At 39.6% G+C, this 17,534-nt stretch overlaps 1 protein-coding gene across 30 annotated transcripts in view; it reads right to left on the bottom strand.

The window, feature by feature from the left end:
• The window catches only part of LMO7 (LIM domain 7), a 130,162-nt gene that overhangs the window by 61,077 nt on the left and 51,551 nt on the right, over positions 1-17,534 (bottom strand). For 27 of the 30 annotated variants that reach the window (XM_068182334.1, XM_068182344.1, XM_068182343.1 and 24 more), the window contains one exon: positions 11,247-11,353. In XM_068182334.1, coding sequence (XP_068038435.1) covers positions 11,247-11,353 — 107 coding nt within the window. Of the gene's footprint in view, positions 1-9,854; positions 9,957-11,246; positions 11,354-11,451; positions 11,484-11,562; positions 11,586-17,534 lie in introns of those variants that run through there. The other 3 variants (XM_068182357.1, XM_068182356.1, XM_068182355.1) reach the window with 3 other exon arrangements.

Genomic DNA, 17,534 nt, shown 5'->3' with positions numbered 1-17,534 from the left:
TTTTCCATACAGCTACAGAAGTTAAAAGCAGCTTTTACTGTATGCAACCTTTCCAAAACCACACACAGGAACATCCACATGGATGTGATACAAAAAACTGTATCAAGCCAAAGATCTCATCCTCCCTTATAATCCCAAGTGGTTGCCTAAGGAAGAGCAAAAATAGACAGGAAAGATGCTTCTCCCTTGTGGACTCTCTAAGCTAGATGTGGTTTCCACATACTAAGTAACTCTTAAAAGATTTCCCTTCTTTTACGATTTCTCCACTATCCCTTGAATGCAAGTAAACTTTGATTATCCACATCATCTGTTGGCAAGGAAGCCTACTTCCCCTTCATTGATTATTCATATAACATGGCATGCAGTGACCAGTTGAATCACTTGTCCACACCGTCTGCTAGGATTTTTTTGGTTTTTTGGGGGTTTTTTTTGTTTAATTGTTTGTTTTAAGCTTGCAACTTTGTTCAGCTCTCCTGTTCAGCCATCACCTCTCATTCAGGAGTCTCAGTGTACTTAACTAAGCCTGCAGGGGAAGTTATTCCTACTTTTAATCAGAGAGATGCTATCCAGTTCCATAGATCTGCTTTTGGGGGAATTTGGGCAAGTGAGAAAGTGAAAAGGAAAATGAGCCAAGTCCAAAGCTTCATATGGTATTACAACAGCAGCAAATGCCAGATTAACCATAGCAGCACAGTACAGTGCAATTGTTTTTCCTATTCCTAATACTTGTTTCTGGAATAAGGTTGGGTCCTTTTCCTTCTTTGCTTGGTTGTTTGTACTTTTGCTTGTTTGGGGTTTTTTTGACTGGCCCTGAACACTGCCTTCATAAAACTTCTGACTCATTTATCTCAGGCCTGAGCAGTATTAGTTATTCCAGAAGTCATCATTTCATACACAAAACTGAAATTGTTCTGATTTTCTTGTTCTCATTAAAGTAACCCAAATTTCCTTCTATTATATACATAAAAAGAACACAGTTTCTGAAAAAAATAACCTGAAAACTACTACTAAAAGCTGTTTACAAGAGGAGTTAACACTGGTATATTTGGACAGATTAGGACTCAACTGTGGAATTGTACAGTAATTCTCCAACTGCACAGATCCATGTTGAAAATACATGACAGCTTCAAGTCAAACCACACATAAATAAACTGCCTTCTGTTAGCTCAGGCATTTTTAGCTAGTGCTTTACCAAGTACATCACTCACCCCTGAAAATTATCACAGTTGAGGGCATCTTACAACATCAGGTCAGAGTTAAAAAGAATACATTACTGTATCATAAATCTGACAAGCGTATTTCAGTGGTTATTCACAGGGAACAAGTGGCTGTCTGCAATTTAATAGCCTTTGCAAAAGCAGAAGTATTTTGAACTTGGACTCCCTTTCCCCGCCCCAGTTAAATATTTTATCATATAACGCATTGGAATCCACGTCAGTTGATGCATATCTGTACGTACTGGGTTCAAAGGTGTGTGCGTGTTTACATTTGCAGGACGTTTTTTCTGGAAGGGAAAGGAAAGAGGAAATATCATCAGCATTAGTCAACCTTCTTACTCTAGTCCCAGAAACCAGCTGCAGCAGCTTTCAAAATTTTGCTTTCTGAGTCAGGTTCTTATACCACACTCCCTCCCTGGGCAGACAGAATTGTAGGGAGGGGGTACATATGCTGGAGGGCAGGGCTGTCGGGAGGACTGGCTCTGCAGGAACCTCATATGACATCCTATAAGCACAAAGCCCAAGTCCTGCCCCGTGGATAGACCTAATTCCTGTAACTGCAGAGTGGGGTGGAGAGCTGGGCCTGGCGGTCCTGCTTGGCCGAACCTCAGCCAGCAGCCAGTTCTGGCAACACCGACCAACAGCACCCACGGCTGAAGGAGATGGTGCATGGGTGTGCAAAATGGAGCATGTCAGAAGGCTGACGGACCCCATCACTCCTCCTTTCCTCAGCACTTATTATGCCACCTCTACAATGCTGCTGTCTTCAGTTTGGTGTCTCACAGTATAGGAAAGACATTGATAAACTGGAGCAAACTGAGTGGAAATCACCAGGAAGTTCACGGCTGGAGATCCTGAGCTTGATCATCCAGCTTGTTCAGTCTGGAGAACAGTTCCCCTGTTGGGTTTTCTTTTGTTTTTGTTGTTGGGTTTTTTTTTTCCCTTTTGTTTCTTAAAGACAACAGATCTCTATCATTTAAAAGAAACATGCCTTTGTGTGGTTAAGGTTGGCTGCTATCTAGCGCTCTTTATTTCCAACCCTCCTCCCCTTCTTATCATCTAACCATGTGGTGAGACATTATTTTGTTTAATTGGTTTCAGTGACGGCATGAAAACAACCCTGTAAATGCAATTTATGAGAGTATTTGAAATTGTTATTTCATTGCCAATTGCATTCTTTAACAGTCATAGCAAAAAAAAGCATTACTGTCACTTTAAAGGATACAATAAGTGCTCTAATTAAGTAGTAATAATCATTGGAACTGAAATCTCTGAAAGGAATAAAAATGGCCAGAAGTAGGGTTTTGCATGAAGTACAATCAAAAATTGTCAATACACTGTTCAACTTTACTTTCTCTATTTAGAGAGTATGGTTAACTGGCAAACTCCTGTATCCATGGAAAACTTCAAGAAGTCACCTTCCCCCACCATTTAAATATAGCAGCTCTTCCTGTTGAGTTGTCTGCAGAAAACTAATTGAATTTCAGCAATTTAGCAGTAAAATACAATTTAGAATAATACAGTAGTGAACTTGCATACATCTAATTGATGTTATAAAAAGAATAAGCTTGTGTTGGTTAAGTTATTCAATTTCCAACATTGGACACAAACACTTTTTTTTTGTATGGAGGAAAAAAGAGCCACCACCAAAAAATGCAGGCTTTCTCTTTACCTTCTTTTGTAAGGAACTCAATACTACTCATCAAAAATGCTGTCTTCCCTCTCATGCATTGCTTTATAAACTGCATTTAATCCTGGGAAGTTAGGGGATTAAAATGAATACAGGTATTTAAGATTTAGATGGATTCCCATGGGAATCCTAAAATGCTAGAGACAATTCTGTTAATACAAACAAGCATTGAAAAAGCATTGTAAAGACCTTCAGTAATAATGGTTTTGTAGCCCCTCCACCCAAAAAAGTTATCCCAGAGATATTTTTGAAATGTAATAGGATCAAATATGATGACTTTGAACAAACCAATGCATTTCAGCAGAAAGCTACAGAAATCTTCTTCAGGGAATCATTCACTTCTGTAGCAGAACTACCTGAATTCCAATATAAGCCTATGGATCTGTGTCACTAGAGATACCTGAATTGCTTTTGATACAACTAACACACACTACATGTATTGTCATTCTGAATTGTTCAAACTCCTCCTGTACATGTGTAGATACAGGTACTGAACTCCAGAGTCCTTCATTCTTAGAGCAGAATCATCTTCACAAAAAAAAGCAAATGCTATCGAAAGTATAATCTGATAAAGGAAGTGTAAATTATTAACTGTTAAATTACTCTACAGCAAAAGTGATCTATCTCAAATATTATTCCTAATGACCAGAAAATAAAGCAGACAGATTAAATAGCACCACACCTAACACTTTATAGACTTTAAACCTAAGAATTGGAGGTAAATTTCTAGGTATGGTCCAAAGTCTGGAACATATTTTATTGCCTACAACGTTTTTACTGGAATGATTTACAGTTTGCGCAGATTAGTGACATGAGCACGAATATTTTAGACTTAAGCACATCAGTTTCACAAGACTGAAGAAAACCATTTTTTCTTTATCTCTGCATAATTGTCCTAAGTACTAAGAGAAGTAAAACATGCAAAATGCCTGATCTTGAAATTAGTTATATAATTAAAAAAATAAATATAGCAATTTCAATATTTAGAATATAGCTGCACCCAGCAATCAAATACATTTATATGACAATGCCCATAGCAAAAAAAGAATTTACACACTTACAAAGTTGTAGAAACATTTCAAGAGCCAAACTGAAGTACTGCACGTTTGCATTTCAATGGAACTGTCACTAGGAAACTTAGTTACCACCAGGAAGGCCTATTACAACCATATGTGTAAAAAATGTTATTTTCCTGAATATAAATGGGGGAAAAGCCACATCAATTGTACTAATTAAATTTTGGTTAAATGGTTTTTGCATTTCAGTTTTAAAGACCCACAAAAAGCTGTCTCTTATTTGTTTCACCTCAGCTTGAATCCACAGATAGTTTCTAAAATGCTGAAGCCTTTGAGATGATTGACTCTTTAGTCACATAGGTATAAGCAAGAGAAATTAAGCAGGTACAAGTTTTGGTCCAATCATTTTCATACTTCATGCACTGAAGCACTTGGCTTTCATCCATCTCACCACTTTCTATTCTATGCAAAATAAAAAAGGCAGGAAAGGGTGGTTCTATGTTGTGTGTTTTGACAAGTTGGTTGGGGTTTTTTTTATTTTGAGGCCAAATTAGAAAATAAGTTTTTCAACTCATTAAAATGCATGTTTCTTGGAAAAATCAGCACAGCAAGTCCAGGTTCAGCTCTATCATACTCTCTTATTATAAGCATTCAATTCTTGAGCAAAAAAAAAGTTCAAGATGATATAGTAACTAAGCAAATGTATTAGATATGAAAGAAGACCACAAATTCAGTATTATCAACAAAAAACACCAGCTCTGAACTATCTGTCCACAAATTGATCTACTTTCTCTCTCCTTTTTTTGTTGTTTTTGAGGTTGGTTTGGGGTCTTGTTTGGTTGGTTTTTCAAGTATCCATTTTTAAGGTATTTGACTCTGTCTCATTTGAGCAAAATATGACAGCTCTTCCTGAAGGGCAAAATAAGATGCAAGTCCCAAAAGAATGTCTCATCATCACACCTCAAGCTTTCGGGTAGCTGATTCGCTGAACAGTTTAAAGAGTTGAGTGATACTGGTAAAGCAAACCTAAAAAATTCCTCCAAAGACTGAGATATGGTATTGCTTTTACAATTAAAGCTCTCCAAAAAAACAAATTTCCAAGAGCCCTGACAACAGTTTTCCACTCAAAAGATCATCTTTTCAGGAATTTCTGTGTAGATTGCTTTCTTCAGTGGTCTGCCCAACAGTGTTAACATTCATCCCATAGAATAGAAATTTCACTTTGCCTTTGTTTACCCAGCAAAAAAAAAAAAAAAGCACCCTGAGCAGGAAACAGAAGTGGAATCAGGAAATGCAGCATATTCCCCAGGACTGGACAGGAAGAACATTAAAGTCATAAGAAACATCAACTACTATTAAAAAACAGTATTTTTTAATTCAATATCTACTATATCAGGAAATAGTGTACAGCTACTTCCTACCACAAAACCAGTAATTCGCACTGGCAGTATCGTAATTTAAATTACAGGCTAAAGGAGATAGGTACTAGAGGGCACTGTGGTTACCTTAACTCACTGCGAGAAGGCTTCCCTTCTGACAACCCCTAAAAGGAGAGGGTTTCTTAAGAAGAGACAAGAGTTGTGATATGCAAAGTAGTGATTCTGTACCTATGCTTAAAATACTTAAGGTTGGTATAATAGTTCACTCTTATATAATCAGAAGAGCACACCATGAAGTATATCCTGCTCCAAATAGAAGAACAGGTGCAGAATATGTGCTTACAGCCATACCACACAGCAACTACTTAATTTTCTCAGGTTTTATTTTGAAAGCATCTATTCTCTGAACCACTTTTTTGGGTGGTATTTTAAATTCAGAAAGTGTTATCTCTGAACTGAAATAGAGAGCCTGGCTCAAAAGCTCAGCTGAAATGGAGGAACACAAGGATGAACACAGCATGTAACAGTTGTTACTTCTCTCCAGTTGGCTTTAGTTATATAGAGCTTTATGTTACAGAAGGCATGGCATTTTAATTTTTCGAGGATTGCTTTTTGTTTAGTAATTCATGAAAAAAGATTATACTAAAGAAACATTAAATGGATTAAGTTAAAAACTACTCAAAATTTTGAAACGGCAGGACCAAAGTCAGCTCTGTTATTTCATCTCATGTATGCACTTAGTCCCACTTCAGCAAAATTTCTCCAGCAGGGTTTTCTGTTTGCTTTACATAATTATCATATTACAAGATTGATAATGAATATGTGGAAAAAGTGCTGGCCAGCAAAAAGATCAAGGCCTTATCCAAATACCAGATTCTGCAAGGTGATGAGATACTTCCAGCTATCTTGAGAAAAAATCACCAAATGGTTTGGGTTGCAAGAGACCTTGAAGATAATCTACTTCCAATCCTTCTGCTATGGGCAGGGACACCTTCCCCACCAGACCAGATTACACAAAGCCTCCATCCAACCTGGCTACAAACACTTCCAGGGATGGGTAATCCACATCTCCATTTATTCCAGTGCCACACCACCCTCACAGTGAAGAATTTCTTCCCAATATCTAAAATTAAGCCCACCCTACTCCAGTTTAAAACTATTACCTCTTGTCTTATCTTATGCATTTTCATGATGAGTCCCTCTCCTTTCTTTTAGGCCCCTTTAGGTGCTGGAAGGTCTCCTTGGAGCCTTCTCTTCTCCAGGGAGAACAACCCCCAGCTCTCTCAGCCTGTCTTCATACGAGAGGTGCTCCCTGCTCATCTTCATGGCCCTCCTCCAGAGTCACTCCAGCAGGTCCACATACTTCCTGTGGTGGGTGCCTAAGAGCTGGACACAGTGCTCCAGGTGGGGCCTCAGTTTTCAGTTTCATTCAAGACATATTGTAAATATAACAATGTAGTGATAATATTAGTGGCAGCCAAGTATTTTAATTTGCTCCATTATTGAGAAATGAAATTAGTATGGTAAAACTTCAACATCAGAAGTCAGGGTTGTGGTAGCTTTAAAAAAGTTAGCTATTTAGGATTTTGCAGTAAATTTTCTTTTTTTTTTCTCCTTAGTTTTATATTTTAATCTATTAACTCATCATTTTTAAAATTTAATATTAGAATTTAATTATATTCTTTAAGTGGAGATCTCATTTTACAGAATTATAAAGGTTTTCATGTAGAAGAATTAATTTGCTTCAAAGAAAAATTTGAATTTACACTCTCACTCTGAGCATTCAGGCTGCCTTCTTTAAAACTGATAATTTAGATAACAAACTCCATCAGAATTGATGCATAGTATCTGACTATGTGAACTCTCCCTTATAACTCCATGGTATGATTTTATTAAGAACCCTTCCACAGCTGGGAACAACTGGGTGTGTCACCCCTAAAGAGCTGGGTGAGGAAGTGCTTAACATTTTTAAATAGCAACCATGCTGACAACTGAGAGTCACTAAGCTTGTATTACATTCTTACTTTGACAGAACCAAAAATAATCAAATGAAGCATTAAGACAAACTGGCATTAGTATAAATAAATTTTTAAAACCTTCACTAAGTGCTGGGTTTTAAAACAGCCTCTCCAATTACAAATAATAAAACACCACACCGAGAAACAAAAATCAAATATACCAAAAGAACTGAAGAGGGACACACATGCATTTAAACAAATAACCAGCCACTGAACAAGATGATATGCACATGACTGCCAGACAGGGTATGTGAGGAATAAGTCCATCTGGATGATCCTTCTTGGAACACATGACATATTGCTGTACTATACCACTGAGCAATAACTTCTGCAGATTTACAGAAAGACTGAATTATAAATCTCAGACATTAATCCACACTCCCATTTTTACTAGCAGAGAAGAAATCATCCATGCCAGAACCATTTTTCCACACCACTCAACTACTAATCTTGCTGATCTGGCAAAGCATAAAGTTTGCAAGGGTTGGAGCAGCAACTGGTAATTTTGGCCAGGCTTTTTCACACAAACTTCTAAACAATAAAATTTTAAGGAGCTTTTTCTTTGCAAACAGGATAATCACTTGGAACTGAAAGTCTGGGTATGTAAGAGGATTCTTGCTTCTCTTGTCCAGGATTACTTCTAGTAATTATAGAGGAGGGTTTCACATCATGCCTGTGCATCATCTCAGTTGCAAGAGAAAACAAAATACAAGTGAAAGTTGTAGCCTCCTCACTAGATAGAAAGATTATTTTCTCGGAACAGATTCTGTTCATGAGGAATTGAGGGTCTTGACCTTAACTCAGGTGACACAAGAACACTGCACCACATAACAGTTTAGTAACTCTGAATGGCTTTGCGGCGGTGTTCATCAGACAGAGTGCTGTCAGCAAAGGTACAGCAAAAGGCAGCAAGCACACTCAGAAATAAAGTACAAGGAGAAAATAACTCTTCCTGTTGGGAAGGGAGCCTGCCCAGCTGGCACAGGATGGCAGTCTGAGATGGCAACAGCCTGAGGGCATATGACTTCCCACAAGGTAAAAAGGAGATACCACACGTAACTGCCAGGCAGCAGAGGCAGGAGCACATGGAACACCACAGAGCTCATCCACTTCAAAAGGGAGGTGCTCCTCCTGAGGAGCTGCTCAGCACCAGAGGTGTCATATCAACTGAACAAGGGTAACAGGGACAGAGATGCAACCTCCCAGCCAGTGTGAAAGACTGGTTTTGCTCTTACATAAGATGACAATTCTCATGTCCTCTTAGCAGCAGAAGCAGACCCACCCTTTTAATGGTACCTTCCTTTGACCAATTTTCAACATCCAAGGCAAATCAAGCACCTTGTCATACCTGACAGTACATGCATGTCCTACCAGCACCCTGTTCTCTGCCACCCCAGCCTGTTAAGCTGACTTTTCTAAGCAACAGTTTATTTAATCTGTTTTGGATAGATAAAAAAGCCTGTGCTAACAGTGGTGCAACAGCAGAACACAGCAGTCCTCTTGTGGTGTCAAAATACACACTGCTTCAGGCACACATTAATGTTATCCCATACAACATATCACAGCTGCTTTAAGATGTGGGCAGTTAGCCTCAGGTGATAGCAGCAAAATGAATTTGCTTAGGAATGTTAGAAATCCAGAAGTTAAATGTAATCTTTTGAATAAGTCAGCAGATGAAAAGTTTTCCTTCTTGGTGACAAGAAATTATTTACTTCTAATTATGAAACTAGAGTTAACAGTGGATAAGACAAAAGCAAGACATGAAATAGTACCCCTTTTCTGAGGCCTGGCATCCTACAAGTTTTGAAGACATTTGTAATTCATCTTGAATGTATATTAAATAATAAAAAAGACACATCAGATAAAATTCCTGATCAGATAGCATTTCTCTATTGACACAAATATAAATCTGAAAATCCTCTGAAGAATAGCTTGCCCTCTGGGTAATAAAATTATTTCTGTAATTATCTTTTCAATGGAGAGAGTTATCTTTGTGTAACTTATTTCCTTCATTTCTTGGAATAAAACTTGCCTCCCATCCCTCTCCAACCTCCTAAATACATCAAAAGTACTAGTATATTTAGGACACCACTTTACAGCATGCTCAGATACAGAAGTTTTGAATTACTCTGGAAGCATTTAATACACACTGTGGGACTGTCATATGATATATAGTGTGTGGAGAAGCAAACTCATACTGAAACAAATTACAAGAACATGGTTGTATGGCTGGCAGCTCTTTTGACTCTAACCCAGACCCCCCACACTGCTGTCCATAAAAAGCACTCAATAGTTAAATCTGCTTTTTTGGAAAACACTAATTTAACCATTGCTGAGAAGGTATGATATAAAACTACTGTTGCCTCATGACAACTTCAAATTCCAGCCTTACTTTCTGCTCATGAAGCCAGGAAGGGAACTGGCAGTGCTGAAAGACCCAAAAAAAGCCTCGGTTACAGACCCACTGGATAGATTTCACGGCTGACCTCTCCTGGGTGCCGCGGTTTAACGTCGGGACGAGTTGGACAACATACCTTGCACAACAGTTCGCTATCTCGACCTCCCTGGGGTTCCAGCTTGTCGCTATTGACGCTGAACACCAGCTCCCGCCCGCATCCAACCCTTCCCAGCCATACCCTTGGAGCAAACCTGCACCAAAACAACTTTTGCTAGGGCTTTGTGAGTAATTTAAGCACGGCAGAGGTTACCAACCCTCCAGCTTTTGGCATGACGTAGGAACTGGCAGACAGAATACCAATGTCCTGGAAGTGTGCCAAGTCCCTAACCAGCAGATTAGTGAGAAATTACGTTTCGGGTATGAGTCAAACACTGAAAACACATTGCCATCTCACATATCAGACCTTAAAACAGTATGAACTTTCATTCTGAAACCAGGCAGAGAGAATGTCAACAGGCTACCACTCGACCCACCTACAAGAGATTTCTTTCTAATTAAAGCAGCTACATGTCATTTCACAGTATTTTTTTCCTTGTATTTACAGAAGGATTACTGCCTGTTCCTCTTTGATAAAACTGGTAATTTAAGAGAGGAATCAATCCTTCACATTTAACTTGACAGGTTTCCAACAAAACCCACTAAAGATTTTATTTTTTTGGAGACAATAAATTCACCCTTTTGTCCCAGTATAATAAAAACACCAATATAATAACAAATCAATGTGCCCTAGGATTTTTGCCTCAACTCATTTATCTTAAAACACCTGTCTGTACAGTAAAGTTTCACCTTAAACTCTCAGAAACTGGTAATAAAATTCTTACTAGGAGACACAGCAGTCTTAAAATATGAAAATCCACTAAATATATTTTAGAACCAAGCCACTGCTATTTCACAGAAAAACTCCCATCTCCATAAACATGCCAATTACATGCAATTCAGTACTTAATTTCTACTCACACAGACACATACACCCCTTGACAGGGCATGTGACACTCAGAGACAAACATCTAATTAATACTTGGAGTGGCAAGACCAGCAGTCCTTTAGGAATACTATACCTATGCCTCAAATCCATTTGGATAAGTATCCGAAGTACCACCTCAGCCTTTCAGATTTACATCGGTAATCACAAATCACAAAGAAAAGTGATGCTTTTGATAGCATTTAACAATTTTGCTCCAAGTCTAAAATAAGATGAACAGTTTCCAGCTCAGATTAAATGCTGTAAATATTCATTAACAATTAGTTTCCTTGTAAGGTAACTATTATAATACTACTTCATTTTTTAAATTACATTTCTGCAAGTCTAATCCTTTAGCTTTAACAAGGCTTAAACCCTCACCACAGTATTCAGAACTGCTCATACCAGATTAAAATAAGAATTTTCCATGGGCAAACATTAAAAAAACAGACCATGAAAGAGCTTAGAGGGAGAAGGGAAAGGAGAAGACAAAACCATAAAACTCACTTGACTGTAACTCGATTGGACAAATCCTGAAGATCTCCTGGGTGAAAAAGCTGAGCTTCTTTCAGTCCAATGTTTTCGCACGCTTTCAGAAAAACATTTATATTATCCTGCAAAGAGAAGTAGAAAGCAGTTGCTCAGTTAAGAGCACTAAGCAGGTTTTGCAAGATGATTAGTACTAGCCTTTAAATGTCAAAGTCCAGCTCACATAAATGAAACTGGAAAAGCAATCTTCTGGATCATAAACGCTGGTTGTTTCTCATGCACACAGGCAGGCTGGGCTGCGATGGCAGGGACTGAGGGGTATGTTAAAGATTACCTGGCATAAGGCAGCAGTGAGCCAGTAGGCAGCAATCTCCACTTTGATGTCAGCTCTGCTCAGCAAACAAACGCCCTCTTCCTAGCTTTGCACGACAAGCCTCACCTATTGCCTTTAAAAATAACTCCAGCTACTGACATTCACCACCCAGAAACTCTTGGCAGGGAAGGAAGAAGAGGAGGGACTCTTCGTTTCTATGCTCACAGACTGATGAGGGAATACTGCACCTGGAGTCTGGCTTTGGTTGCTGAGCAAAGCTCCGGAGAGACAGAAACCAAACTGTATTCAGAGCTGCTGCTGCTGCTGTCTCACTTGGAGGGGGGGTTTCTTTCCGAGTCCCTCCCCTTCCCCTTCTCACACCCCCTCCTGAACTTCACACCGATCTGTTATAAAATATAGGTGCAGCACCTACTCTCTGCACCTGCTGCAGGATGGACCGACCCATGACAGAAATGTTAAAAAAGAATACATCTAATGATATATACGGAGATTATACAACTTGTGATCTTTTTCCACTTCATGAACAGTGGGCAATAGGCAAGAAATTCCTTCTCGTTAAGGCGGAATGCTATCAACAACAAAAGAATGTGCCCTCTTGTGCACTTGCTTCCTTCAGCTGCAAGCCAAAGGAAAAGGTACACGAAGCTACTTAATTCATAAGCTACACACAGCCCTGCCATTAAGAGTCTGTAAGTCAAGGTGCTGGTATCAGAATTTCATAGTATAGAGAAGCTCTGCTTTAGCAATTTAATATGCTTTAATTTTTTTTGACACATAATCACTGGATGTAACAGTTATTCCTTCATTTAAAATTAATTAAAAAACAATCTACAAAGGAAATAACAGCTGCTTCTAATAAAGAAAGTAAAACAAACCCAAGAATCCCCACAACCTTCTGTTTTGAAGGTCCCCGGGATTCTAGTATTTCTTATCAGTCTGTAAACATGGCTTAATTCAAGGAAAATATTTGAGCAAGGTATTCCCCATGCAGGCTGCGGGCTCTGTGTTACCACATCTGAGAGATCCCAGGTGTCTCATCCAGTGAAGGTTATGCCCCAAGGCCCTGTGTGATGTGCCATGGTGGGGGCTGCTCTGCTGCAGGGGGGTGCAACATGATGTCCAACACGGGGGACACGATGTGGTGGCAGATGAGAGGAGGAAGCTGGGAAGGATGGAGGACAGGCAGCCTCACCTATGCCCAGGTCCCTGCAGTGCCCAGGGGGCTGCCTGCACATTTACCCAGGGAAGAGCTTCATGCTGTGAGATGCAGCCTCAGAAGGGGCATTTATTTTTCCTTTCCATGCAATGCCCCTTTTTTCTTTCCATGCAGTATGGGGAAAGCTGTCTATATGTGTCAACTTTATTAAATTAATATTTGAGTGTCACATTAGTACCAAACCAGCAAGGACTTGAAAAGGCATTGTTTCCTCGGCGTGGAAGAAGCCAAAGACTACAGTCCCATTGCAAGAAGAGGAACTACTTGCTAAACAACCATCAGATCAGTGTTCAGGGGACTAGGGAGTCTATGAAACTGGCAAGTAAGGCACAAGAAGAAAGCAGCAGTGCGGAAAGAATGAGTAACTCCAAGGTAATGAACTGACACCAACACCAGTGAAAGCAACATGGTCTGATTGGTCTGCCCAGTCACCACAGCAACTCAGAGCAAACTCCCAAACCAATGGGTTATGTCAACCACAGGACTGAAAATGAGCACTTTGTGCAGGTAAACAAGGAAGAAGAGTCAGATTTAGAAAAACAGATGTCATCTACACCCTGAGAGCAGCAAAAAGCAGAGGAATTGCTCATCAGTGGATGCTTGGCTGCACAACCACCAAACTTCTGGAACATTAGAGAATTAATTTTGAAGGTGTTTCAGCAATTAAACCCATTAAGAATCAACCTCCTGATAAACTTAAAGCCCCTGAGAACATCCCTACTGACAGGAGTCAAGACTGTCAGGAATGGGGTCAGAAGCTGGGAGAGGTAACAGAAGGCAGAACACTGTTAGTTACAGTGCACATGCGCAGGATAAAACATGGTTCAAAATCTTCCTTCCCTCAGCCCCCAAGCCAGAAGTTTGATCAGAACTGCCGTCTCACAGTTACTGCCCCAACACCAGCTGTTCTGCAGTCAGGGCCTGGAAATGACCCTCACAGCACCAAGAGATGACACACCTAGTAGGGTATTTATCAGGTTTGGATATCGACACAGAAAGGTATCTTTTAAGCAAATCAGTACTTCTAAATACTGTCCTTGCCAAGTTATTCTTGACCATCCCTAATCATCATAGTTAATCAGCATAGCCACAGGTCTCAAAATAGCTAGCAGCCATTTTAAATGCTACCAGAATAATGAATGGGAAGTTGAATTTTAAATAGCACCAAGAAATAAGTAGGGAAAAAAAAAAGTCATCAACCTTGCAATTAAATTTAACATTAGAAATGTGAACAGGAACATTTTTCAGTGATTAATCCACTCAAATATAGAAACCATTACACTGTTCCTTTTACCAGTGCCACTGTACTTTAACAAGACTAATGGTCATTGCCACTACAGCTTCAAAGGACATACTGCAATCTGAATCTCATCATACTTCACAAAAATAGTTCTATTTAAACAAGCAGACCTCAAAATCCTGGACCTATCTCCATGTGACAAAAGTCATTGACAAGATGTGCTTAAGACAAAAAGGTTCATACTTGCATCCACCACCCTCTTCTGCCACTAAGGTGTTCTCAATCTCTGTAAACACGAGCAGACCATTTAAATTTATAAAAGAAACAAATTAGCAGAGAAAAAGGATTATGAGGATAAGGGAAGGGAGGGGCTTAAGACAAACTGGAGATTTTGATTCCATTATACCAATAAAGTGGATTATGAGAGGCAATACTGGTGCCACCTATCAGTACAAAATAAGCAAAACCAGAGAGAAGAGCTGCCGATTTCAAAAGCAAGGATTAATTATTAGACAGAATAAATACATTTTTGCAGAAAACATAAGGTTCTGACCATTATTAGAGAAAGCACTTGAACTAACAGGGATAAAATCATCAAGTTAATTTTTGTTCATGTTATTAAGAAAACTCAATTACTGCATTTCCCTGAGCATCTGAAGTTGGAATAAGCATCACAGAATCACAGGTTTTAAATCACAACAAAAATAAAGCCTGAAGTCTAAACCACAAAATTCAAGTGTAATTAATTTCTGGTATGCTATTCCTACTTCTAAGTGACTTAGGGAGAAGGGGTGGGGAGGTTTGAATGAGACTGTGGGAAGGGCTGGTTTTATCCCCAAATGGTGGGCAAGATGGAACAGCAGAGCATTTCAAATGTTCCTAGCATGGCTTGAGTTTTCCACATTCTGTACAGACTTATATTAAATGCACAACATAGAACACAGACTAGATAGAGCTATTACCCTTCAGTATTCTATTTTTTGCCTCAAAGTTCAAAGTAAACTGCACCCAAGAGCTCTGCAAAGTCATAATACTGGAGAGATGGAGCTGCCAGTGGGAGACAGGTCATCCACAAGCAGGCTTTTAAATACTGCTGTTGGGGAAAAGGCAAACAATACTGTACACTTGCAGCTCTGTACCTGACTTTCTGGTCCCCATGGGGCATCACTAGACACAAACCCTTCCCTCAGCCTGTTGTTAAAGCATTGCCCTCTAGCCAATGCTTTGAAGGAGCCAAGATGTCATCTCTACACTGAAAATGAGACTGTGGTCCTCCAGCATCCAAGCAGAGCAGGACTGCCTCTCACTCCTGCAACTCCATGGACTTGAGGAGAGGAAAGAGCTGAGTCTTTCCTCTCCTTCACTTGCTGGTCCTCAGTGCTGCTTCTGCTCCTAGGCCAGGGACAGGGAGACTGTGCCAGAGCAGGTGAATGTAGGGGGAAGAGTGGGGCCATTGCTGCAGGGCTCCTCATTGCTATCACTATCCTCCAGACCACAAAGAACAAAGCTGGTAACTCTATGGGGAAATACAAGAATATGGACCCCTTCCTTTAAAAATAACAATTTTAAAGAGCAACTTAAAAAAAAAAAAAAAAATTGAGGCACTGGGCAGTGGTTCAGTGTTGCACCTGGGACCAGCTCCTAATATGTGTCACCTTTGCAAGAATTTGAAAAGAAAGACAGCGTGATGGTGAGGTGCTGGTGGTGGGGAAGTACAGAGGTTCCTCAACACCTAAAAAACCAAAGAGCACTTCTAAATCAGAAAAAAAACAAAAGATGCTAAAAAGATCAAAAAGAAGTTGACCTTAAGTAGGAAGAAAACCCCAAAGTCACCTACCTGAGAAGAGGCATAGAGTGTGGAGTGTATAAAACAGAAAAAAATTAAAAATGTCTAAAGTAAAAGCTAATTAAAAGAGGTCTCCCCATCAGAGCATGTAAATACTATTTTATTTTGACTACTTACATGCAACGTGACATCACACTAAATTCAGCTTGTGTAATAGAGTTGCAATTTTATTTTGAAAAAAATTCCTCATTATCATGATTATCTGGGTGAGACAGGAGTATGAATTTAAACAAGTGTGCAAATACATTTGCTTTCTTTAGGGTGCAGTCATGCTTTGTGGTAAACCTGGTCTTCTCCTTAGTTAACTGTCTGAATCCCTGCATATGCACCAAAACACAATGATATCTCATAGGCATACAAGTTACGGCACATCTTTCAAATCACTTGGCAACAGGGAGAAAAACAATTTAATTAACATGTTGCTTTTATGTTTTTCCTGAGTGTATCAGCCAATAAAAGACAATATTCTGATACAAATACCCATTGTTTCAATCAAACCGCTTATTTCTTCTGCTATTCAAGCTCTAGTTTGGAGGGGAGACTTGGGGAGGAGTGTGCTTGGGTGGGTTTTTTGTGGGTTTTGGGGAGGATTTTAAGCAGTTATTTTCAGTGTATGAAGGGAATGGTACCCTATGCTTGCAAGGCCATGAAGAGTATTAGGTGTTACACGATCATCCAGACCATGATTTGGCACCAGAAGTTGTTTTCAGTTTCCAGACTTTCAAAAAAATAAAGGACAGAAAAAGACAAAAACCACCAATTATCTATAGTGCCTAGCAACAAAAGCTTTTGACATTTTGAGAGAGACTGATGCATTTTTTTGGATACAGAATTCTGAAAGTCATTTGAGTAGATCACATTTAGCAGGCATTTTTCCTTTAGCAGGCATTTATCAAGACATTTAGTCATCTTGAAGGAGACACAGCTTTCAATTCTGCATTCATGACAAACCCTCTTTATTTGCACCCTCATTCCCTTAAGTAAGGGCAATTTCCATCACACAAACCTGGTATTTTTTCAAAGAAAATAATTTTCATAGGCACAGCATTATACAGTCCACTCAAGTTGGCTCAAATCAGTTTAATGGAGAATTTGGAGCTGTGTTTGGCAGCAGCATCACCGCACAACTACACATTGTTTATATTCAGAGGTGGGGTAAAAGGAAAGAACCTACAGCAGGAGCTCGTTGAACAAGTTGGGTGACTTGCTCTTCCTCGGAGGTACGTTTCGGTTATTAGCTCCAGCTGCGGGTGCAGGTGGGGGCAGAAGGGGTGGGAGGATAGGAGGGAACAGGGCTGAACACAAACCCTGTTTGTGTTCTGACCACAGGCCTGGGAGCCAGGAACTCCCCATTACCACCTTGGCCTTGAATGTCAGGATGTTTAGTGCCCATTAACCACCCATCTCATCTGTAGTGTGTGATCCCAGCTCCTACAGCTCTCTGTATTTCTCTGAAGGTCAACAGTTTCAACCTTGAACCAAATGCAGAAGGAGGAGTGGATAGGATACCTGAACTGCTCTTTTCCTCCCTTTTTGGCCCTGAAACTAAAAATAGTAATTAAAACAATCATCCTGCAGACATAATTTGACTTATAGTGACCTCAGGGCTTCTGTTCAGTAAATTATCCCACCTATAACAGAGTGCACAGAGCACTGCGTTGGCCAAAGAT

The sequence above is a fragment of the Anomalospiza imberbis genome, chromosome 2 (assembly GCF_031753505.1).
Source record: "Anomalospiza imberbis isolate Cuckoo-Finch-1a 21T00152 chromosome 2, ASM3175350v1, whole genome shotgun sequence".
Classification (NCBI taxonomy): domain Eukaryota; kingdom Metazoa; phylum Chordata; class Aves; order Passeriformes; family Viduidae; genus Anomalospiza; species Anomalospiza imberbis.
Note: the sequence above shows the minus strand (reverse complement) of the source record. Positions and strands in the feature narration are given on the sequence as shown.